General features: G+C 42.8%; 1 protein-coding gene across 1 annotated transcript in view; it reads left to right on the top strand.

The window, feature by feature from the left end:
- LOC124134986 (sodium-dependent serotonin transporter-like) overlaps window positions 1–24,725 on the top strand; it is a 52,047-nt gene extending 27,322 nt beyond the window's left edge. The window contains exons 3-14 of the mRNA XM_046500125.2: window positions 12,251–12,385; window positions 13,436–13,649; window positions 15,341–15,479; window positions 15,805–15,939; window positions 16,319–16,422; window positions 16,704–16,828; window positions 18,930–19,048; window positions 20,350–20,478; window positions 21,181–21,280; window positions 22,102–22,202; window positions 22,828–22,995; window positions 24,074–24,725. Of these exons, the coding sequence (XP_046356081.2) occupies window positions 12,251–12,385; window positions 13,436–13,649; window positions 15,341–15,479; window positions 15,805–15,939; window positions 16,319–16,422; window positions 16,704–16,828; window positions 18,930–19,048; window positions 20,350–20,478; window positions 21,181–21,280; window positions 22,102–22,202; window positions 22,828–22,995; window positions 24,074–24,229 (1,625 nt within the window). The 3' untranslated portion in view covers window positions 24,230–24,725. The remainder of the gene's footprint in view (window positions 1–12,250; window positions 12,386–13,435; window positions 13,650–15,340; window positions 15,480–15,804; window positions 15,940–16,318; window positions 16,423–16,703; window positions 16,829–18,929; window positions 19,049–20,349; window positions 20,479–21,180; window positions 21,281–22,101; window positions 22,203–22,827; window positions 22,996–24,073) is intronic.
- Window positions 24,726–24,985: the final 260 nt, after the last annotated feature.

Genomic DNA, 24,985 nt, shown 5'->3' with positions numbered 1-24,985 from the left:
ATAATTTAATGAAATAATAGGTGTTCATTATTCCACAGAACATACCAGGAATAAACACGTTTTGCATCCATTCTCAGTTGTTAGATACACTGAACAACGTGTTATATCAGTCAGGGTCTAGTCAGCAGTTGCGGAGCGATACATCCTGGACTGAAGTCTGTGAAATGAAAATATTTTAAAAATAAATGTATGTAATTAGTTTAAACTATGATAAAAAGGAGCTTGAATTATTGATCGTCCTGAAAGAATGACTTGTACGGTTATGTTGCACATTGTTCTCATTACCTAACGGTGTATTCTGATGCTGTGTCAGACTCTGCAACAGGTGGCTAGACCACGCGCAAGTCGGTCTACATCGGTACTCGGATCCCTTTCAGCAGAAATGTTAACGTCAATGCTGCACCAAAGTACGTACTTGCAATTCAGCTTACGCGAAACACATTCTGCAGATTTAGAAGATTTTTATGCATTAACAAGCTCATAATCCAAACGCTCCTTCAGATAAAATATGTTTGATAAAACGTAGCTGTCATTCGCACTCATGCTCACTCTGTCAAAAAGTGACATGTAATTGATAAAAAATGGTATTTGTAGTTCGAGCATTTTTATATGAAAAAATAAATAATTTCCCACTTCCTGTACCGCTCCTGTGTATGATCTTTAGGGCGTGGAACGTATCCCGCACGTTGTTATATTATTCCAGCAAAAAAACTCACTCTAAGGCCTGCTCCCCTTCGGAGTGTCTTCCAACATTTAGCTGACGCGCGTCATACAGTTCACAATCCAGTGATTGACAACATGAGCATCGATCCACACAATTGGGATACGATGACATGCATAAACCAAGTCAGCTCGCCTGACCACCCGATTCCGTTAGTCGCCTCTTACGACAAGCATAGTCGTGTAAATGCAGAGTGGAAAACATGCGGTCTTAATGTAACATGTGTCATACTTTGTAAACGTCGTTTGGATGAGCCTTAGCGAATGACTGCCTGTTGTCGCTGTGAGTATGTCGATGTACGTGCTTTGGGCATGGATGACCTTTACGATGATTAAACTGATGGCGCTGATGATACTTCTGACGATGTAATCATGGTACTACTTCTGACAATATCATGGTGCTATAATTGACGATATATTCTTCTGATGATGATACTTGTAACAACATGGTTCTACACAGAGTGACGATCATGAAGATTGCATGTTATTATTATACTTATAATATGAAAATGATGATAATAATTGTGGTGACGTTGATGGTACTGGCGATTCTAGATTTAGATAATGACAAGATAGAAGTTAAAAACAGGGAATACTTGCGATTGAAAAAATCCTTTCAGAACATGTGTAAATGATTACCCAATCGTTCTAATTGAAATACGCCTACACTTATCAAGAACCATTAATAACGGAACCGCGCGAAATGTGCATTTTCATCGTTTTTACAAGTTTGCATCCCAAGCCGTGGGATATGAACTGTTTATTGCCCAACAGAAATTAGCGCACTCCTTGCTTTTTATCACTTAAACACGCGTATTTTCAGATTGTGATTGACAATAATGCAGTTGCATTCACTTTGGATGTGGTCCTGCACTCTTTGCTTGTTGTAACGGAGATGCACTTAACAAGCTTAACGCTCAGCGTTAAATGGTTCTTGGATAGGATAACAAAACCTTGTAAATATCTCGAAATATGTCGAGGGATGGGTGTCATTGTTGCATAGCTTCATTCTGGGTGCCCTTTTTAAGAAATGATCCTTTTATTTTATGCAAGGAGTGACAATGATTTGACAGACGCAGAACCAATTTGGACAAACACGGGGTGGCGTGTACTGAATTTGGGTACATTTTTTCTTAGACAAGGATAGTTCGTCTATTGTTGCGGGTTTGTCATCCGTTTTGTATTTCAGTGCACAAGGTATCGTGTTAGATAATTAATTCAGGTACACTATAAATAACATTGTTCTTTAAGGATCCACTCGTTGACTGGTGTATCGTGTGTCTTGAAAGGGTGTGATTAAATGACTTTTCACTAAACCCAATCAACAGTAATGTCCTTTCAGTATATACAAGCAGAGCCGGGATAGTGTGTGTCTTGACTACACTATATAAGAAAATGTGTAGCTCGACATCTTAAATGTTTTTATTGATACGACTGTACTTACACTACCACCTGCTCTGATTCTAAAATAGAACTAAGCAAAATTGTTTTTTTAAATAAGGCATGTAAGAAAACGTTAAAATATCTGGAGGCTACATCTTATTCTAAACAGCGCTGGGCTCAACAAGCAACAAAAAGAGAAATAAAATTGCGTTGACAACAAAGTTCACATCATTTTCCCTCCCACTTGTCCAATTTGGTGACGTTCCATCTAAACACACTACCTTTTTAACCCAAAAGAAAAAACAGCGAACTTTTAGAACCGTAATCTCTCTTATAGTTCCTGTTTGATCCCTAATTGCATGCATAACCACCTTAATTTGTTGTAGCCGTGTACCCAAGTTCAGCTGTACCTTATTTTCACTGCCAAAGCTTTTAAATGCGCTTTGATTTGTAGCGACATTTACCGCAAAATCGGTCAACATTCATCAATTCTTTACAAAATTCCATTACCCCACCCCCACAAATTTCTGCAACCTCAGGGTCCTTTCCTCAATGCCCCTTCTTTTCGTTGTGTGGCGTTCTTTCAAACTTTCCTATATGTCACCGTGCTGCAGGCGATTGTTAGCGCCCCAACTGCAGTGTCCAAGCTCCTCAGTGATGCCCGATACCGCCCTGAGCCGGTGTTAATAGGTTGTTTCTGCCTCGCAGCAAAAGGAGTCCCTCTGAATTAATTGTTATTGTATAATCAGCTCCATAATTAAGAAAGCAGTTCCTCTAGGGTCGCTTCCGTGTACTTGGGTCTACAATTACAGCAATGTCTTTGATCCTTGCGCAATGCAACCTCTGAAGTGGTACCATTTTGGCCAGAATAGAAGCACTATTATATGCTTGTTAGGTTGTGTGTGTGTGTGGATTCTTCTGTTGTGTCTAGTGGGAAGAATACACTATACGTCATAGGGCCGCGAGTGACGACACGGCATCCTTGTTTCCTCAAACGATCATGCGTGGACACACCCGCCTGCGTCAGGTGACGGACCACGAAAGGCGTATATTGAACATCTACGTAGTGATTGCTTCATCTTCAGTGAAGACATGGGAAGGCCTATTTAGGGTTTATTGCGTCAAGCGTGACAGGTGCTACCCGTCAGCTGTCTTCTGGCAGTTCACCACGATGGTGACTAAACGCGTGTGTGATTCATGTATTAATAGATAATAGTAGTAGTAACTGTTGTAGATTTTAAGGGCCGCACAGGTCTATTTGTGCCCATTTATTTATAGTTACTCTCTGTAGGGCTATATGTGATCTTCTTTCGTTTTCTTTGGCTATTTAGAGCTTAGAACTTTGGTATGCTATATATCTATATAGCGTTAAATACCCAGATATTTCTCATAATATATGCTGCTCTGGGTGTACTGTCAGAAGTCAGTATGGTTGTTTGACCACATGAATAAGACGTTTCTTATTTAAATAATAAAAGGTATAGGTTCTTCAATATCAAACATTCCTCTCTACAGAAAAGAAATCCTAAATCAATGTAGTGTAGTGTAGTGTAGTGTAGTGTAGTGTAGTGTAGTGTAGTGTAGTGTAGTGTAGTTTCATAAGCCATAAGCACATCCATTAGCATAGCCATAAGCATAGCCATTAGCACATCCACAAGCACATCCATAAGTACATCAACTAGCACATTCATAAGCTGTGAAACCGAACATTTAGTATTCCAAATCTCCAGTGAATACTGTTAGGTTAAGGGAACCGTAAACTGTAGTGTAGTGTAGGGTTGTGTAGCGTAGTGTAGCGTAGTGTAGTGTAGTGTAGTGTAGTGTCCACCCATAAGCACAGCCATAAGCACATCCAAAGGCACATCCATAAGCACATTAACAGTCAACTCCTTTCCAGAGTGCATCATGTCAAGTATTTATTTGTTTTCAAATTCGACCATGAACATGTTAGCGTTTAAATGATATGTTTTCGTTACATATAAAGGATAATAAATAAACACTATTATATATCTACAATCTTTCTCGATACGAGTTTGGAATCCGGGATATTCTGCCAATTAGCCTATATTTGCCAGATTGCTATTAAAATATCATGTTTTCACCACAAGAGCACTGAGGCGAAACCGTTTGCCCCGCCGCTTCGTAACTGCATCAACAGATAAACGATAATATTGCCTCAGAATAAGTCTATATTTTTTCTTTCTTTGATTTCAAACCAAATTAACGCCAACCGACACGGATAATGTCCACGAGAGAAATCTCGGGAGAACCCCACATTGGCATCTTGATAAACCCTTAGCTGTAGGGGACACGTGTAAATAAGTTTTAGAGAACTGTACGTGTGTACATGTGAAGCGTGGGGGCTCGTCAGAAATGCGACGGCGATGTGCGTTAGGACGTTTTCAGTTGGTGTACCGATCCACACATGAGGTATATCAAATGTATGTGTTATAGGTTAGTACATGTTATAATGGTATGGTAACTTGCAGAAAGTAAAAGAATGATGATTGCTTCTGTAATCCTTTCACTGTATCCTTATATTGAAATCCATTTTGACGGTTGTCGGTAATCCACCCTATTGTACACTTAAAACATTTCAGGGTATATTTCGATTCCGTAACAGCAAAGTCTCTTTGTAGGGCCTTGACATCTCATAAAGTAAACCTTAGCGCTGCGCCGTTCGTAAGTCCATGTTGAACTATATAATTTACGAATGTCGTATAACGAATATCACCTCGTAGAATGAGGCATCATCTCACAGTAGTAAATCGTACGTCCAACTTTAAGTTTGTATAGTCGCTAACGTACTATACCAGTCTATGTCAAAGTATATCACTCTTTTTGTTGTATTTTGTTGTAGTGCTAACAATAATGATCGACCCTTTAATATTCCAAGGGTGGCTAGGGGATATATTTTAGGGACAGGATGGCTTTTTTTTGTCACTGCCTCAAAACATATATTTTCTCTTCGAAAGTGGGGACCAAACAACATCCTCATGATCACGACATCCAGTAAACAGTTATTAAAACTAGAGACGAAATTGTATGATTCAAATATTTCCTGAAACAAAAAAAAGACGAACCAAGTCCCCCTGTCGGAACATCAGGCGGACCCTGAACTCCTCTTCTGAAATACTGGAACACACACAGCACTTTCGCAAACAAACATTCCCTTATTTTCTGTCGCTAGTACAGATACATATATGACACAATTTTGAATTTTGAATCAAACAGGCACATATCAACTCAGTATATACAAAAAAATGAATAATGGTTATTACGTCAAAAACGAGGTAAGTAGACAGCTGAGAGTAGTGGTAGTTGTGACAAGCCCGATTGGCCACAGACAAGAACATGTGTAATTCCATCGCATTTAAAGTCACAGAAAAAAATCACATAAATACAGATATGAACATTCAGATCTGTAAAAAATTAATAACCACGTCAAGATAATGTTTACCAGTAAGATTCACATGAAAAAGAAGAAGAAAAGAGTCTTGCCGCTTGCTGTATTTTTCCTTACAAGAAGTTGTTTTTTTAATAATCGTATCCTGTACTTATTTTCTGACGAAACATGCGTTTTGGTTTGCACAACGACATACTTATATTGAAATGTATGAATCGTAATCGATTATCTAATGACGTGTTTGTAACCATTGCTTGACAGTGTAGTTATCTGACGTCCCCTTCACATGCTTCCTCTGCTTCTTTGCATTACACGCTGTAACGCAGTACTTGCGGCAATAGATCTGGAGAAACTTTCAGTGCACTTGTACAAACTTTCCATCAAATATCCGTGGATACGTGTTACAGGGCTCGATTTAAGGAACTTGATTTTACTTGTACCAAGTGCATGGTGACATGAAAAGTGAGTTGCACCAGACAAGACCAGGTTGCACCACAAAGCGTAGTTGTATTGATTGTGTTCGAAGATCGATGTTAACCTGCCGCAGTAAGCGTTATTATGACACAAATTTGAATTTTGGGACACTTGGTGCACGTGGACATAAATATTACAAGTAGGTTGCTTTTGACGATTAAAAGGTTGCACTGGTGTATGTTTAATATAGCCTTGCTTTAGTGAGTGAGTTGGGTTTAACGCTGCTTTAAACTGCCTCTGCCACTCACCAATATACACTGCCACTCACCAATATACACTGCCACTCACCAATATACACTGCCGCTCACCAATATACACTGCCGCTCACCAATATACACTGCCTGTCACCAATATACACTGCCACTCACCAATATACACTGCCACTTACCAATATACACTGCATCTCACCAATATACACTGCATCTCACCAATATACACTGCATCTCACCAATATATACTGCCACTCACCAATATACACTGCCACTCACCAATATACACTGCCACTCACCAATATACACTGCATCTCACCAATATACACTGCCTGTCACCAATATACACTGCCACTCACCAATATACACTGCCACTCACCAATATACACTGCCACTTACCAATATACACTGCATCTCACCAATATACACTGCCACTCACCAATATACACTGCATCTCACCAATATACACTGCCACTCACCAATATACACTGCCACTCACCAATATACATGAAGGGTATGTTTGAGTGTTTGAGTCGGGTAGCCAAGTGGTTAAAGCGTTCGCTCGTCACGCGCGAAGACCCGGGTTCGATTCCCGACATGGGTTCAATGTGTGAAGCCCATTTCTGGTGTCCACCGCCGTGATATTGCTGGAATATTGCTAAAAGCGGCGTAAAACCAAACTCACTCACAGCCAAAGAATCCATTCCGCCGTTGTCATATACATACATCTTAGTCACGCCATGTTGTCTATGGTTGTCGTACTGACATTCAGACCTGGACGAGGAAACAGTCACATGTGGCTCCACCGCGTTATTCTGCACCATATATAACACCCTGGGCTGGAAAGGAGTAGTGATATTACACACGTTTCACCGTATGGTCCTGCCGAATATAGTGCGCTAGATTTGGTGTGACAGATTATGAAAACAAATTATTATGTGCAATGGAGAAAATTGGTATTTACAGTTAGACTTGATGAATAAACCTGCTGGTCATTTAAACAGATATAATCGTGTGTTGGTCCCTTAGGATGTTTGATGTGTCAAGTGATATTAAATTAAAATACTTTGCTATGAATTCCTCCGAATCTTGACCCAGATGACTTATTGCAACGCAGAAAGCACAGTGAATTAAATTTGTAAACAGTAACCTCTCTTTCTCACTGTTTTTTTTTGGACAGACCGACAGAATTTATTCATCTTTTTTATCTGACAGCATAGACAATTTAGGACCCAGAGCCCGACTGAAAGCGTTACACTGCGCATACCATACCGCCAGTGCTGCCGTGATACGATAGGGTTATCAGATTGAGAGCGCGGCGTCAGTGTAGGAGAACACACATGTACAACGTAGCGTTAACGCAGATGCGATGATAAATCCTTTCAATTAAATGGTTTCACTCTCTGTGCGTTTTGTAAACCAAAAACATTGTTAAGTTCTATGAAACGGCACCCTCGGTGATAAAATCTAATTGCATTCAACGCCACATTTAATTCTTGAGTTTCATCGTCCAAAGACGTCACAAAGTTTTTTTCTCAAAGGAATAACACCAAAAAGTGGATAGACGCCACTAAACGCTAGGAATCTGGGGAATTCCAGACATTGTTGGGAGCTTTGATTAAATAGTGCAAGAAATAACTGAAATTGACAATCAGCTTATCTCGTGAAATTTGCTCTCATTAAGTGCGGCTTTAAAAGCTTTAAGCTGACAAAATCAGCTGAACGGTGATATAGGTCGCAATTGGAGTTATTTTTGTGCAATTTGAAGACGTGAAGGGCGAAAGAAGTGTTTTTCATGGTCAATGTTTGTTACACGACCTTGCGTTTATCTCTCTTTTGCTGGGAAGGAGAGAGAGAGAGAGAGAGAGAGAGAGAGAGAGAGAGAGAGAGAGAGAGAGAGAGAGAGAGAGGGGCACAATTGAGAATAAGATCGCGAGCATGATACCCGTTATAGTACGTTACAGAAAGCGAAAACAAGATACTCGTTACAGCTCGTGACAGCTGCTGCTAGATTCTCGTTAAAGTACGTGGATATTCGATAAATTACGTGACAATGACACAATCCCGTTAAGGAGCAGCATCACCAAAGGGGATGGTTAGAGACCAACCCCTGGCTGTTTTAGGCAGAGGTGTGGTGCACAGTGCCTCTGGTGCCAATTTAGATCAAGTGAACAAAAAATGAAAGAAAACCTCGTCATTTTCTTGAACTCAAAGGGAGGCCAGGGTGGCCCGATGGCATTTCGATACTCAGAGTTACATCCCTTGGATCAAGTGGTATTATCTTTGACTTTGCTGGCACATTGAACTGACACGCCTCTACATGATTAAAATACTGTTGTCACTCCTCGGTAAAAAACACATACCACAGTCGTGGAGGGAACATTTTGTCTAATCAAGAATTACAACTGCTATGCATTATTTACAACCAATAAAAATAATGTTTTACCAAGTTTTTTCTCTCTAGATCTAGAACTGCAGACTAATTTTGGCCAAAACAAAGCCAGGACCAAATGACACCAGGGCGAAGCTGTATAAAATATTAGTTACTCTCAAAGCATCTATTGATCGCACACATGCTGCTCACAAATACTGATTGAAGTGTACACTGTTGTCATCTGGTGGACTAGCCATAAATGATGATATATTGGCATGGGGATATCACACATGGACACATGAACGGACAGCGTACTAACTAATATGCAGTGCTATTAATAGCAGAATCAGCTTAACATTACTATAAAAGTTTGGTATAAAGTACAATACAAATTGAGTGTTATTTTAAAACATATAATATTTATATTTTTATTGATATAAATATTCCACAATGGTCTTCCTGACCTTTAAGAGGTCCTAAAACTATATAGAGTACCAACAGCTGAGCTGAATATTAGTGCTAATTAAACGTAAAGACGCATGACGCATTTAAGATCTTGAAAGAAACTATTCCTGTTCTTGGATGGACGTATTATTTTCCCAAGGCGATCTGGGACGCAGACTCACTGACGTGTTACGGGGTGACCTGCAGAGTATAACTGACGTGCTACACGGACAGCTGGGGTGACTGCCCTGTTACGTGGACACCCTAAGTCACTGCCCTGTTACACGGACACCCTAAGTCACTGCCCTGTTACGTGGACACCCTGAGTCACTGCCCTGTTACGTGGACACCCTATGTCACTGACCTGTTACACGGACACCCTAAGTCACTGCCCCGTTACGTGGACACCCTGAGTCACTGCCCTGTTACACGGACACCCTGAGTCACTGACCTGTTACGTAGACACCCTGAGTCACTGCCCAGTTACGTGGACACCCTAAGTCACTGCCCTGTTACACGGACACCCTGAGTCACTGCCCCGTTACGTGGACACCCTGAGTCACTGCCCTGTTAAACGGACACCCTGAGTCACTGCCCTGTTACACGGACACCCTGAGTCACTGACCTGTTACGTGGACACCCTGAGTCACTGCCCTGTTACACGGACACCCTAAGTCACTGCCCTGTAACACGGACACCCTGAGTCACTGCCCTGTAACACGGACACCCTGAGTCACTGCCCTGTTACGTGGACACCCTGAGTCACTGACCTGTTACGTGGACACCCTGAGTCACTGACCTGTTACACGGACACCCTAAGTCACTGCCCTGTTACACGGACACCCTAAGTCACTGCCCTTTACACGGACAACTTAAGTCACTGACCTGTTACGTGGACACCCTGAGTCACTGACCTGTTACACGGACACCCTGAGTCACTGCCCCGTTACGTGGACACCCTGAGTCGCTGCCCTGTTACGTGGACACCCTGAGTCACTGACCTGTTACGTGGACACCCTGAGTCACTGCCCTGTTACACGGACACCCTGAGTCACTGACCTGTTACGTGGACACCCTGAGTCACTGACCTGTTACACGGACACCCTAAGTCACTGACCTGTTACGTGGACACCCTGAGTCACTGACCTGTTACACGGACACCCTGAGTCACTGCCCCGTTACGTGGACACCCTGAGTCACTGCCCTGTTACACGGACACCCTAAGTCACTGCCCTGTTACGTGGACACCCTGAGTCACTGACCCGTTACGTGGACACCCTGAGTCACTGCCCTGTTACGTGGACACCCTGAGTCACTGCCCTGTTACGTGGACACCCTGAGTCACTGGCCTGTTACGTGGATTTCTTGAGTCACTGACCTGTAACGTGGACACCCTGAGTCGCTGCCCTGTTACACGGACACCCTGAGTCACTGCCCTGTTACGAGGACATCCTGAGTCACTGACCTGTTACACGGACATCCTGAGTCACTGACCTGTTACACGGACACCCTGAGTCACTGACCTGTTACACGGACACCCTGAGTCACTGACCTGTTACACGGACACCCTGAGTCACTGACCTGTTACGTGGACACCCTGAGTCACTGCCCTGTTACGTGGACACCCTGAGTCACTGCCCTGTTACACGGACACCCTGAGTCACTGACCTGTTACACGGACACCCTAAGTCACTGCCCTGTTACGTGGACACCCTGAGTCACTGCCCTGTTACGAGGACACCCTGAGTCACTGACCTGTTATGTGGACACCCTGAGTCACTGCCCTGTTACGAGGACACCCTGAGTCACTGACCTGTGACACGGACACCCTGAGTCACTGCCCTGTTACGTCGGCACCCTGAGTCACTGCCCTGTTATACGGACACCCTGAGTGACTGCCCTGTTACGAGGACACCCTGAGTCACTGCCCTGTTACGAGGACACCCTGAGTCACTGACCTGTTACGTGGACACCCTGAGTCACTGCCCTGTTACGAGGACACCCTGAATCACTGACCTGTTACGTGGACACCCTGAGTCACTGACCAGATACACGGACACCCTGAGTCACTTCCCTGTTACGTCGGCACCCTGAGTCACTGACCTGTTACGTGGACACCCTGAGTCACTGACCAGATACACCGACAACCTGAGTCACTGACCAGATACACGGACACCCTGAGTCACTGACCTGTTACACGGACACCCTGAGTCACTGCCCTGTTACGTCGGCACCCTGAGTCACTGCCCTGTTACGTGGACACCCTGAGTCACTGACCTGTTACGTGGACACCCTTAGTCACTGACCTGTTACACGGACACCCTGAGTCACTGACCTGTTACGTGGACACCCTGAGTCACTGACCTGTTACGTGGACAACCTGAGGCACTGACCTGTTACGTGGACACCCTAAGTCACTGACCTGTTACGTGGACACCCTGAGTCTAAATCTCTAAAGTTTAAAGCTAGATTTAATAATTAAAACAAAGATAAGTATATAACAATTCTCAGCTACTGGGCAAGGTACCCATACACATCTATTTAGGCAAAGCAATATGGCAAATGTGCAATATAGATAATAGTCACCTCAGATTTCTTGACATCACATTCCCAATGAATTCCATTTCACATTGTTCCAAACGTATATATCACAGTTCACAGGATAACTGGGTAACAACAGTTTCCTCCTTCGAAGCGTCGACATGACCTTCTACCTTTGTCTCCAGACATAACGCTGGGTTGAACTGCCCTCGTTCAGTTAAACCATATTTCTCCCTCTCCAATTCTTTTTCCTTCCCCCTTTCTGTTCGATAACTTGCCCTCATATAGTAAACAAATTTCCAAGTAAGCTATCTACTTCAGCACACAATGAAAGGTTGATCGGCCCACACCAATCAGTTACCAAGCCAACTCAAACTCCAATCACCCCACAAGCACGCTTCTCCCCGTCGGGCAGCTTGCTTAACTCAATCAAGCATGACGCCGTCCACCCAAACTGGACCCCTTGTGAACCACACAAATATACAACGTCACTCATAACACCTGTTACACGGACACCATGAGTCACTGCCCTATTTCACTTTTCATGTAGTAGCGCTGTCTGAACGGAAGCCACAGTCGGCACTGTGTGAACCTGGCCTTACCCATACCAAAATATTTGAAGACCGTCTTGATAGAGCTTGACATCGCTGATTGTTGCGTAAGATAACATTGTTCTGAAGTTGATGTGTTTGTCTACAGGTGCGTTCCTGCTTCCCTACCTGATCATGCTGGTGTTCCTGGGGATTCCCCTGTTCTACATGGAGCTGGCCCTGGGACAGTTTCAGCGGACGGGCATCATCACCGTCTGGAAGAGGATCTGCCCCATGTTCAGTGGTAAGTCTAATGTCGGTTAAATCACAGGTATCAGTAGCTGTTCATTTAATGTCCCCCACCATAACTCATGTATCCCAGGAGGGCGAAGCAAAAAATAATTTTCATAACTTGTGTACAATAAGGGTCCGGCACTTTCGTCCTTTTAGTATACATTATAGGTTCAAATGAGATTGAACTGTTGATTAGGCAAGTCCATTTGAAGTTATCATTCTACCATGCGATAGGATTGAAGTCAATCATTCCACGGGGTTTTACAGGCATTTTAAGACATATGTTAACCAACAGTTCAAGGAACGCCTCCGTGCTCTAGTGGTAGAGCGTCTGCCCGGAGAGCGGAAGGTCGGGGTTCGATCCCCGGCCGCGTCATACCAAAAGACGTTAAAAGATGGCACTTGTTTGAACCTGCCTGACGATTGGCATTAAAGGGGCCCGAAAAGGACTCATCGGCTTGAAGTCAGTATAGTGTGTTTTAACAGTATATTTGCGCTGATAGAAATGGGCAACTGGACGCCAGGATTTAAATTATGACTGATTGGTTATCGATAATATACAATGGGCAAACGGGAGGCATTGGTAATACGCTCGGTGTTCTTTCTTATTCCGTTGGTTGTTAGGATAAATACATGTACCAAACTAAACAATTTTCTCAAAAAGAAATATGTCATCATTTTAAAAAAATAGGCCTTTCCACCGGTTCCTTATTCTTTCATTTCTGTGTAATGTACTTGTAGTAGCCCAAGATCATATCAGGACGGGTGAGTTGGGTTTAAAGCTGCGACTTTGAACAGTAACCGATTTGGGAGGAGAGCCTCAATGGGTGAACGTCTCAGACGTTTACGTTTGGCAATACCACGACCACAGGTTCGGTGTTAACAAACCTAGACACATTATCTCGTCGAACCTGGACTCGAACCCACGATCGTGGGATCATGGCACGTCTTAGGGGAGCAACTCTGCCCAGCGTATTGCAGCGCCTCAGACGACAGTGCCACCCCTGCCCAAGCGATCAAATCCGATATAGCAGTTGTGACAGCATCATTACTTTCGCAGGTGTGGGCTTTGGCGTGTGTATCATCGCGACACTGGTGGGGTCCTACTACAACACCGTCATAGCATGGGGCATGCTGTACCTCGTGTCCTCGTTCAGGGCAGAGGTGCCTTGGAAGGGCTGCAACAACAGCTGGAACAGTCCCAACTGTGTATCCCTAGCCAACAACGACAACATCACCAACACATCCGTCACGGCAGCTACCGAGTATTTCTTGTAAGTAACAGTATGAACATGGAAAAACCTTTTTGTCGCCTTCAACTCTCACTGAACTCTCTGTCTGACCACCAAACTCATGCAAGAGCGACTTGGTGCAGTTCCAGTCTGGATATTGGAGCTATATAGAACCGAAATGTTTTCGTGTTTCAACATCGTCCATACAACTGTTATCTCTGTTATGCAGATCACTAGGGTTTGTTTGTTTGTTGTTTAACGCCGTACTCAGCAATATTCCAGCTGTATGAGGGCATTTTGTAAATAATCGAGTCTAGACCAGACAATCCAGTGATTGATATCATGTGCGTCGATCCACGAAATTGGGATACGATGACATGCATCAACCAAGTCAGCAAGCCTGACCACCCGAGCTCGTTAGTCGCATCTTACGACAAGCATAGTCACCTTTTACGGCAAGCATTGGTTGCTGAAGACCTATTCTACCCCGGATCTTCACGGGTCGACGGTCACTGGGGGCAATATCTGGTGAATATGGTGAATGGGGTATTATAAAGGTGTCTCGATAGTGTGATGGGTAACTTTATTTGAATCATTTCCCGTGGAGACACCGGGTTACAACTGGTTCCAGGGCAACCTACACTTCACAAATTGGCGCCTTATTGGATCGGGTGGTCAGGATCGGTGATTTGGTTGATTGCGCGTCACCCTTCCCCAGCGGTGTCTGTCGTTGCTTCTAATACCGATCACTTGATTGTCTGGTCCAGACTTGAGTATTTATGAGCCGCCGTGCAAAAGCTGGTATATTGCCGAGTTCTGCGTTGAACAATTTAACTTGAAAATATACCGAATTTCAACAGTAACTGTGTTATAACGTGGCGTGTTCGCTGGTAAGGGATGAAGGTGCATAGTGCTGCTGGAGACGATAGCCACTTTGGTCATACCCACGAACATGGATGTAGTGATGGCAAACCAAGAAACATGATAAGGGCGAATCTGGAATTCATGATCATGTTTCCCATAATCATAGGTTTCTGTCACGTCTAAGGGACGCAACTCTGCACAGCAAATTGTGCTGCTCAGGTCACTGGACAAGGCTTGACCTCTTTATTCAAACAAATAACTGGTAATCAGTGTATACATAACATAGATTTCATATATTGACCTTCATTTTAAAATGTCCATCACACTATCTATATTCTCAATGAAAAGAAGCCATTGATTTGTGGTGTTCGGAGCCCGCATCTACCAATATTCTGACGTCGCTGCATTTGCAAAACTGACAGAAATGCTCGTAAATTAAAGGCTTTGTCAGTTTAAATTACCGGAACATAATCTTAAATCGTGAAATGATGTTTAAATTTAGTATTGGGAAAATAGCAAAAGCATGTAGAGAATTCTCAATGAAAAGGGTTTATTCAGCAGGTTTATATATATAACTGTGGGCTAATTCATGTAATTCATTTCAGTGAGTGAGTATGGTTTTACGCCGCTTTTAGCAATATTCCAGCAATATCCGGCGGTGGACACCAGAAATGGGCTTCACACATTGTACCCATGTCAGGAATCGAACCCGGGTCTTCGGCTTGGCGAGAGAACGCTTTAACCAACAGGCTACCCGACCGCCCTAATTCATTTCAAGCTATGGTAGCGAAAAGGTCCAGGGACTATCATGATAGAAGGAAGAAATGGATAATCGAGGATGAGGCTCTATGGCTATATGTGTGTTTCAGGAAGGAGATTCTCGAGTTCCAGTGGTCAGATGGGGTGGGAAGCGTGGGCAATATCAAGTGGTCACTCACCCTGTGTCTACTGGCCATCTTCATTGTCATCTACTTCTGTTTGTGGAAGGGAGTCAAGTCATCAGGCAAGGTGCGTGCCAGCGCTGCAAATGCTTTTCAAAATTCAGTAGGACATATATATGTACAGTGAACTACGTTTATAACTAACACGCTTGTTACGGACTGACCGATATAACGAACTTAATTGTAGTCCTGGCCCTTTGTTGTATTAATGCTGTATATGTTTATAACGAACAATGGTTATTACGAACTACAACTAGTGGTCCCTTTAGGTTCGTTGTAACCATAGTTTACTGTAAATTAAAAAAAGTTTTAATATCTGAGAAGAAAATATGATTTTACAGTTCCTTTGAATTCATTATTTTCGGAGTTGTAATACAGTTTGGTGTTCCCAGGCCGTGTGGGTTACCGCTACTCTCCCTTACATCATCCTCTTCATCCTCCTCATCCGAGGATGCACTCTCCCCGGGGCGTCGAAAGGGATCTACTACTTCATCAAACCTGACTTTTCTAGACTCCTCACTGTTGATGTAAGTAACATATGTAACATATGTCACCATATAAAGATACAGGATCCAAAATGTCACGCACAGGCTGACATAACTGAATGTGACAAACATATGACCTAGAGGTTATTGTGAAATAGATAATCACCTTGACTGTCGAAGATGATGTTGAATGGATGCAGTTTGTGTTGTACATGTGACCGTCTGTTGCTACACCTTGTGCAGAATCGGGCCCATTACTGCCACGTTTCGTTGTTTCGAATCGCGGGAATGTCATAGTCACGGTCCTTGGTTTGTCTGTTACAAAGGGCTTTCCTTCCAGAACAAGCAAACACGACACGATACTGCTGAAATGCTGTTCAAGAAGGTGTTAGTTTTTACTCCCTCACTCACTCTTCTTCAGGTGTGGGTAGATGCAGCCGCTCAGATTTTCTTCTCTCTTGGGCCAGGATTCGGAACTCTGATGGCTCTAGCCAGTTATAACAAATTCCACAACAACTGCTTCTTGTGAGTAAACACTGGAACATGAATAAAATTGTAATTTGATTGATAACGACCCATACAAAAAACGAGGCACAAAAACCGCAATGAATATTTCAAGAAACTGTTGTATAACTACCAACTATTATTATTCAGTGTGAACGATTGCTTGAAGCGGCTTTAAAATATAACTCAGTTACTGTAAACTAATTTGGAGTCGTAATGATTGCAGAAGTATTACGGAGAAACTGTGTATTTAAATGTTGTTTTTTCTTTTCAAAACTTAATATTCTCTTATTGTATGCCAGGGATGCCATGATCACGCCGGTAATCAACTGCTTAACAAGTTTCCTGGCCGGTTTTGTTGTATTCGCTGTTCTCGGCTACATGGCGCATCTCCAAAACGTTGAAGTGGACCAGGTCGCTGCTCAGAGTAGGTGCCAGTTTATAACTGATTTCTCATTTCAGATTTTCATTCTTTATGTCAACATTTTGTGGGGTTCATGGCCTATAGCACATATTTTCACACGGAATGTTTCCTTGAAAGAGCTGCAAATAGAGTGCACCGTCCTTCTGGATAAATTGGTGCATGTGTCCATGCAGGTTAAACATATATGTTTTTTTTGTTTTATTATTTTCTGTTGTTGTTTTGTTTTGTTTTTTATTGAGGGGGGGGGGGGGGGGGGGGGGGGGGGGGTATTTTGTTCTTTTTGTTTAACGCCTCACTACTGGCAAGCCAGGATAAGTTGAGTTGTGACCTGACAATTAACCCCAGGTGACAAATGACTTCAGAGAATCCTGGTATCGACTTGTCACACCGACCTCTTAATAGTCTTATGAGCAGCACGTGTCTCCACGGGAACGTAGTCAATTTCATCGTCATGACCTGCACGTGCACAACACGCGAACTACCTATAACAAACCAAATATGTTTGCCCAAGTTATGTGCACCACCTACTTGTCTCAAACGCGTTTTGTTAGTTGGTTCAACAAATCCTGGATTGCTATATGACGACGGTCATATAATCGAGTCTGGATCAGATAATCCAGAGATTGACACCATGAGTATCGATTAGGATATGCGATGACATGCATCAACCAAGTCACCAGCCTGATCACCCGATCCATTTAGTCGCCTCTTACAACAAGCATAGGTTGCACATTAATAACACGCAGTCGCACACAGAAAGCAGCTTCAGCCTAGGGAACTTGATTTCTTTTAATACAAGTGCTGCTTGAACGCATCTTCCCGAGGCAATAGTGTCCACTGGTCTGTATTTAAATCTAGTGTTAACCCTTGCCCTTTCAAGACAGCTTTTCTGTGTTAAAACAGACAAACCCTCGGGAGAGGACTGTCGCACATATCGATAGTCCAATCAAAGAACGTTTGACAAAATCCGGGGTCTGAAAACATGGCCGCTGCTATGGCCTTAGCCATCGCGCGTCGAATTTGCGCCAGTCTCATTAAAATCCGATCTTAGTTCTCGCTACCGCTAAACAAGATCTGAGTACAAAGCAGTTCACATCAGGACGATCTTTCGGGAAGTTTGACCGACCAGTGAAATCACTAATATGAAGTCGACATTAGCCAATCAGAAATCACGAGCTATGTTGTACAAGATTCAAACTTGCAACTTCCATTTCACACTAGGCTTCCATTCAAATGTTTATCTCAATGAATCGAGAGACAGGCGATGATTTTGACGGAATCAGTTGTACATTCCGTAACTGTCATTCGGAATACCCCGTGTTGGCTGTTTCGAGGTTGCATGATTAGAAAACACATTCTGACTGTCACTTTCATGATCTTGTAAGCGACGCTTTGATTGGTCGGATGAAAGGTCGTTCGTAATGGGATGTGACGTGACCCGTAATGGGATGTCCTCAGTCATAGCGAGAACTAAGATCCGATTTTAATGAGATTTAATTTTGCGTTGACATTATTCCAACAAGTAAGAGAAGACAAATACTTTATCAAGTTTATCAAAGTTTTCAATTTAATGTATTTGTACTCGAACAACTAAGCGCTTATCGCGCAGTGCTATTTTAGACGACTCCTGCTGAGCGTTGCACGTTACCTCTATGTGACTTGATACTTTGTAGTCCGTATGCCTCTATTATTGTAAGAGAGTAATGCCTCAGCAATAGACAATGAATCCTCACTGTAGCAATCTGTCATTTTGTGTGTCTCTGCGGGATGAAATCGAGAATCATTCGATATAAGAATTGGGATCCGATTAGATAACGCGTTTGTATCACCATCGGCAACTCATGCTCTACACAGGGTGGTGCCGCGATCGAGCCACGGAAAAGCGTCTAGAAAGGGCAGGGAAAGGGACGAAAACCAGACTTTGACATACAATCAGTATAACTGTGAAGAAATATTTTCAGTCTGCACAGTCGTCACTTTACCTGGATAACACCTCACCTTGTGGTTTACCCAGTTATATTGATAACAAAACTAACTCCCGTTTGTTATAAGGTTACATGCATACATGTCTAATTTGGTGAATTTGCCATTGTTTCCTCTTCAGGTGACGGTCCCGGCCTTGTATTTATCGCATACCCAGAGGCCATTGCGACCTTCGCTGGGTCTCCGGCTTGGGCCGTCTTTTTCTTCCTCATGCTCATAACATTGGGCCTTGACAGCTCGGTAAGTGGGCCAACTCTAACCTAGATCACCCTCCATCCTGCGATAACGATCACCTTAAATCAGTTCTAATGCGACAAGCAAATACTTGTGAACAGCCATCATGCATACGAATTATCGCGGAAGGTTGTTATAATCGACATGTCGTAATACTGTAAGAAACCCGTTAATGCGGACAGTGCTATCGGGTTCAGACAAGGGGACAGTTTACAGCCAATCCTCTTTGCTTTATACCTAAATGACTTTGAAAATGTGTGAAGGTACTGATGTTATATCAGAAGATGAATTACATGTATTTGGAATTTGTAAAAATATTATTGTTTTGGTATATGCAGATGATACCATTATACTTGCAGATAAACATAACATACAGTTAGAAAATTATTGGCTTTCATTACCCTTAAGACTTAGTATCCGGATTATTAAAATTAGATCCACTAATCATAAATTACCAATAGAAAAGGGGTGATGGGAAAATGTACGACTATATATACAGCATATACTATATACAGATATTAATGTCCTTTTTCATAACTTGGGTAAATTGTATATTCACAAGAAGTAGAAGACCTTGTGTGATATCACTCGACATGTTATTAAAACTGAAAGCTAAACGTTAAACCTGACGCACGTCTCCCTCGTGCCTCGTGCCAAATCACATATCTTTGCTTTAGCTTCAATATGTCATAGCTCTGAACTTAAAGCGAAATAAAAGTTGTTGTTGTTGTTGTAAATCGGGCGATTACTGCTGGAAAAGTGTTCATGGCAAATTGAAATGACAAAAACCCAATGATCGTTAATCAGAAATCTCAGTAGGAACGCTACAGTCTATGGTAATGGGATTTCACAATATTTCATAGTTAATTGACTCATTTAATTCCAGTGGGTAGCTCGCGATGGATGCGAATATTTTTGGATAAACCTTATTTTTTAGTGGTCATCGTGTGTTCGATCACATGATGCAATGGTAAGGCTTGATTTCGCCGTGTAGTATTATTCGCGTTTACATCACTTGAGTCTTGAGTCTTTGTATCATTTTGTATTATTTCTTAGTGGTCATCGTGTGTCAAATCACTCTATGCAATTGTATGGCTTGTTTTCGCCGTGTAGTCTCGAATCGTTGTATCATTTTGCTCTGTAGGTGGTTGCATTGGACGGTGGGTTGTTAAAAGTTGATGCCCACCAAATAAGAAATGAAACATACTGTTGAAAGAACCAAACTGGAGCAATGAAAGTTTACAATATTTAACGTTCGTTTATCAGATGTGGTAACCGTTACAGTTTGCGTATTACCATGGTTACAGTTTGGAGGTCTGGAGTCCAGTATAACGGCCATCACTGATCAATTCCCCAAGTTGAGAAAGAGGCGAGAACTCGTAGTACTTGCTCAGTTAGTACTGTGCTTCATCATCGGCTTGCCGACGACGACCTATGTAAGTAGATACACAACCGGCTGCTCTTTCGTTCAATCACGGGTTTGTCTAGTCCAAGCATACCCGCCGTGATATAGAAGAACACGGCGCGTATCACTGCTCATGCCATCCACTACTGGATCATCTGGTCCACCTTCGGGGGCACTGGTGGCCCAGTCGTCTGAGGCGCCGCGATTCGCTGTGCAGAGTTGCGTCCCTTGGGCAAGCCAGAAACCGAAGATTGTGATTACGAATACCGGATCGCCCCAATTATGTTTCTAGGTTTGTCACCATCATACCCGTGCTCGTTGGTTTCACCGAAGTGGTAAACGTCTGAGACCTGCATCACTTCGGGCTTTCCCCCCACATTAAGCTGACCCGCTGTGATATAAGGGGAATACTGTTAAAAGCGGCGTTAAACCCAGCTCACTCACTCACTCTGGTCCACCTACGGTAATATTTGGCGCTGGTTGTCGTGATATAGCTCTACACTGCATTGATCGCTGCTCATGCTATACACCATTGGATTGTCTGGTCCAGACTCTTTCCAGATTTTTTCTAAGTCCGCCATCATATAGCTGGAATATTGCTGAGTGCGGCGTTAAACAAAAAAACAACCCAGCAGAAATAAAGATCGAGGTCGAACTTGGGCCGCACGGAAGGTCTATTTGCGCATATAAGTGTTATCTCCCTGTCATGCAATTCGTGTCCCTTGTGTTCCAGGGGGGTCAATACATCATTCAGCTGATGGACACGCATGCCGCTCCCATCTCTCTCATCTTCATCTGCTTCATCGAAGCCGTCGCTGTCAACTGGATATATGGTAGGCCATGCATCTATTAATTCATTAGTGACAATCATGATCAGACATACATCAGAGTTGACAGATCAAAAGGCTTTGACTATCTTGTAAAAAGAAAGCCAGAGTCGTATGAAGTGCACATTAAATCGGAATCAGTAGATGTTAATTTACGTGTGTGTCTATTTACATTTTGCGAAAGACGCCTCCTGATCTGCATCATAATCACTACACTCATAGCCCTTTGCGCATTTATTCTTGAAACAAATAGTTGCGTCCAAGAATCATAGAGCATGGGTTCGATTCCAAGTTTCTTCATGATTATAATTCTTGGTTTGTCTCCACCATACTTGTGTTCGTGGGATTCACCAAAGTGGTAAACGTCTAATACCTGCATCACTTTAGGTCGTTTTTCCCATATTGAACTCACATGTTGTGATATAACTCAAATACTGTTCACAGTGGCCGTTACACTCAATATTATACCGGGTAGAATGAGTCTTCAGCAACCCATTCTTGCCGTAAAAGGCGACTATGCTTGTCGTAAAAGGCGACTTACAGGATCGGGTGGTCAGGCTCGCTGACTTGGTTGATGCATGTCATCGTTTCCCAATAGCGTGGATCGATGCTCATGATGTCAATCACTGGATTGTCTGGTCCAGACTCCATTTTTTACAGACCGCCGTCATATAGCTGGAATATTGCTGAGTACAACGAATAAACAAACAAACAATGTTACACAAATCATAGACGTTTCATGGAATCCACCAGTGCAGGGTAAGAGTGAACAGTGTTGCCTTGTGGTACAGCTATCTGTAACTGACGCCAGTACATCCTGCCCTCAGGCGTACAGCGATTCTCCTCGGACATCCAGACCATGCTGGGATCACCTCCGGGGATGTTCTGGAAAGTGTGCTGGGTTGGGATCTGCCCCCTCAGCTTGCTGGTAAGGGTAGCCCTCATTCCAGATCTGACAAGCGACATTCGCTTGCAGTTTGTATTGATCAAAGACGCTGAGGTATAGCAAGCGCGAAACAGATAACTATAGCACTTTTTCAAATTGGCATGCAATTGGGATTACAGACTGAAAAAAAACATTTCGTCATTCAAGATGAAATCATTCTGACATTGTTTTATCTCTTTGATTTAAATCGCTTTAACAAGTATTAAACATATCACTGAAATTATCTTGGCAAAGCCCTTGTTCCCAGAGTTCCTCGTGAAAGGTGGGGAAATGCTTCCTCCAAATACAACATGTAACATAATTATAAAAAGGGTCATTTCAGGAAAATGTGTTGAATAACTACGTTCCCCATTACTATGCATACTATAACATATCTACATATAAGTTCATGCATGTCGGGAGTTGCATCGCTTAGGCGTTTCAAAAACCTGTGCTCGTTGGTTCCAATCCCAGATTCGCCCTGATGATGTTTCTAGTGGTAAACGTCTAAGACCTGCATCACCTCCGATGATCCTGCCTCTTTAAACTGACATGATGTAGCTGGCATATTCTTCAATAGCGGCGTTAAACCCACTCCCTCTCTACATGTATGTCCATATGTCTCCAGACACTGTTCGTGCTGTCCATCATCGGGTATCAGGGCGTGCGTCTGGGAACCTACATATATCCCCCCTGGGCCGTGGCGCTAGGATGGTGTCTCACCTCAATGTCTCTACTCTGCATCCCTGTCTTCATGGTATATTGGTTCCTTACTTCTAAAGGCACCATGAAGCAGGTAAGAACACAAGTGATCTATCGTCCACTTCAACCTAGACTATTGCCACCGTGACCTGAAAGTCAGGTCTTGTTAGACTCCGTGATAACTGAGAGGATTCAGTTGTGGGATATTTTTCACAGACAGAATATGTTTTCGACATTTCATCATAAAAAATCAATTTATTTTCTCTATAATAAATATGTTTCTTGTATTTCCTAGAACAATTGATAGGTACCTTGGGGACATCGTGTTCAGACTGTCAACATGGTAAACCTAGGCAATTCCGGCCGCTTTTTTATGTAGTTTGAACCCTGCTAAATGGGGTAATTTTAAGACCACATTTACAAAATGATTTCTTTGCCAGTGGTATGATGTGTCACAGGTCTCCCTCATAGATGGCAATACACAGTGGCTATATCGCAATGCGGGAAATGAACATAGAGACTAGGTCTTCAACCTGAGGCTGTGGGCCAGTGTCTCGACTATAGAACACACCGTGACAGTTCCGAGTAGTGTGTCTATATCCTCATATCGATCTCTATATCTCTATAATAAAACTACTTGTCCTTGGGGTATAGGTGTTTACTGTCTGACTGTACTCGAACTCTGTTATTCCCCGAGGTACCTGTGTTGCTGAATGTTATTGTTTCCGTTTGTTTTGTACATTGCATACATTGGCTATTGATGCTCATGGAGGAGAAAGTATGATAACTTTATTTAAATGGTTTTTTTCAACATGTGGACATTTCTCACCCCTTTTCCTAGATTTCATCCCACCTCCCACTCTTACCCTATCTACATACGCCATCTCCTTCACTCATCGCAAGCTTCATCCGAACTTCCCACCCATGCCATTTCCCCTAATCGCCTGCTACCTCCACACCTCTTCTCCTTCACGCATCCTAACCTGCTATCCCTCCCCAACCCACTCCCCCTTATCCTACTCCTACACCTTAACAGTTACTACTTATCTACTGACCACATGCCTCTCTTAATTGAATCACCCTCGTATTATTTTGAACGAATCTGCTTTCCCCTTTGCTCTTCAATAAAAGTCTTACAAAAACACTAATCGTTAAATGACGTTGTATTTCAGAAGTGTCTACGAATGGTCAAACCAGTTGAGTATCCTACACATGTGAACAGGACGCTTAGTGACAGTGAAAGTAAATATTCCTCACCTCAGAGTTTTGATACAGAAGAACTCCCCAGTAGCCAAGTTGGAGGAAACTGTATTGAATCTGCTGCATAGTCGTACATACGTTTTACGACATCAAGCCAACATCAGCCATGACATTTGTCAAGACCGGTTTACGGCGCTTTACGACAACGACGCCTTTTCGGCGGAAAGGCGACCACTTTTCATATTATGGAAGCTATTCATATGAGAGAGCTTGGTCCAGCAACGTTGCTACGCATTCGGGTGTATATTTTCATTGTTCATTCTTTATATTGTTACGATTTTACTGGTGCTCAAATAGAAGGAATCGTTGACGGTTGGCGTGACAAGATGTGTAGTCGTGTTTGTGTAAATATATCAGGTTTGTCGTCTATGTCAAGTATGTTATTTAGAGATGTGGTTTTCGTCAACATTTCCCTGGTGTTATAATAGCTAGATACACTTGATAACGAGAACAGAGGTATTAATTTCTTTGATACAAACGTTTGAACTGAATACTCAAACCGGTTTTCATGGAATACTTAATGTTTGACAAACTTTTATTGTTTATGAAAAGAAATGAGGAAAAGATGAAAGGACGCATAGGTTACACATATATTTTGCATTTGTATATTCTGTAGTCCACCTTGTCATCAAGTGCTTGATTGGGGTTTTAACGTATTTGTCGAATTATCGATATGCTGAAATTAAAACAAATCTTCCAGAGGCAAAGGAGTTAACTGACTATAAAAGTCCAGTTTTCACCCGTGCAAACTAGGCTAGAATTTCGCGGCTCGGCCATAGTGCCACGAGTGGCGATGAAAAGTTACGTCGCCCAGTCGTTTAAAA

Source organism: Haliotis rufescens, unplaced genomic scaffold, assembly GCF_023055435.1.
Source record: "Haliotis rufescens isolate VD_foot unplaced genomic scaffold, xgHalRufe1.0.p SCAF_15, whole genome shotgun sequence".
Taxonomy (NCBI): Eukaryota; Metazoa; Mollusca; class Gastropoda; order Lepetellida; family Haliotidae; genus Haliotis; species Haliotis rufescens.
This window is presented reverse-complemented; position numbering and strand designations above follow the sequence as displayed.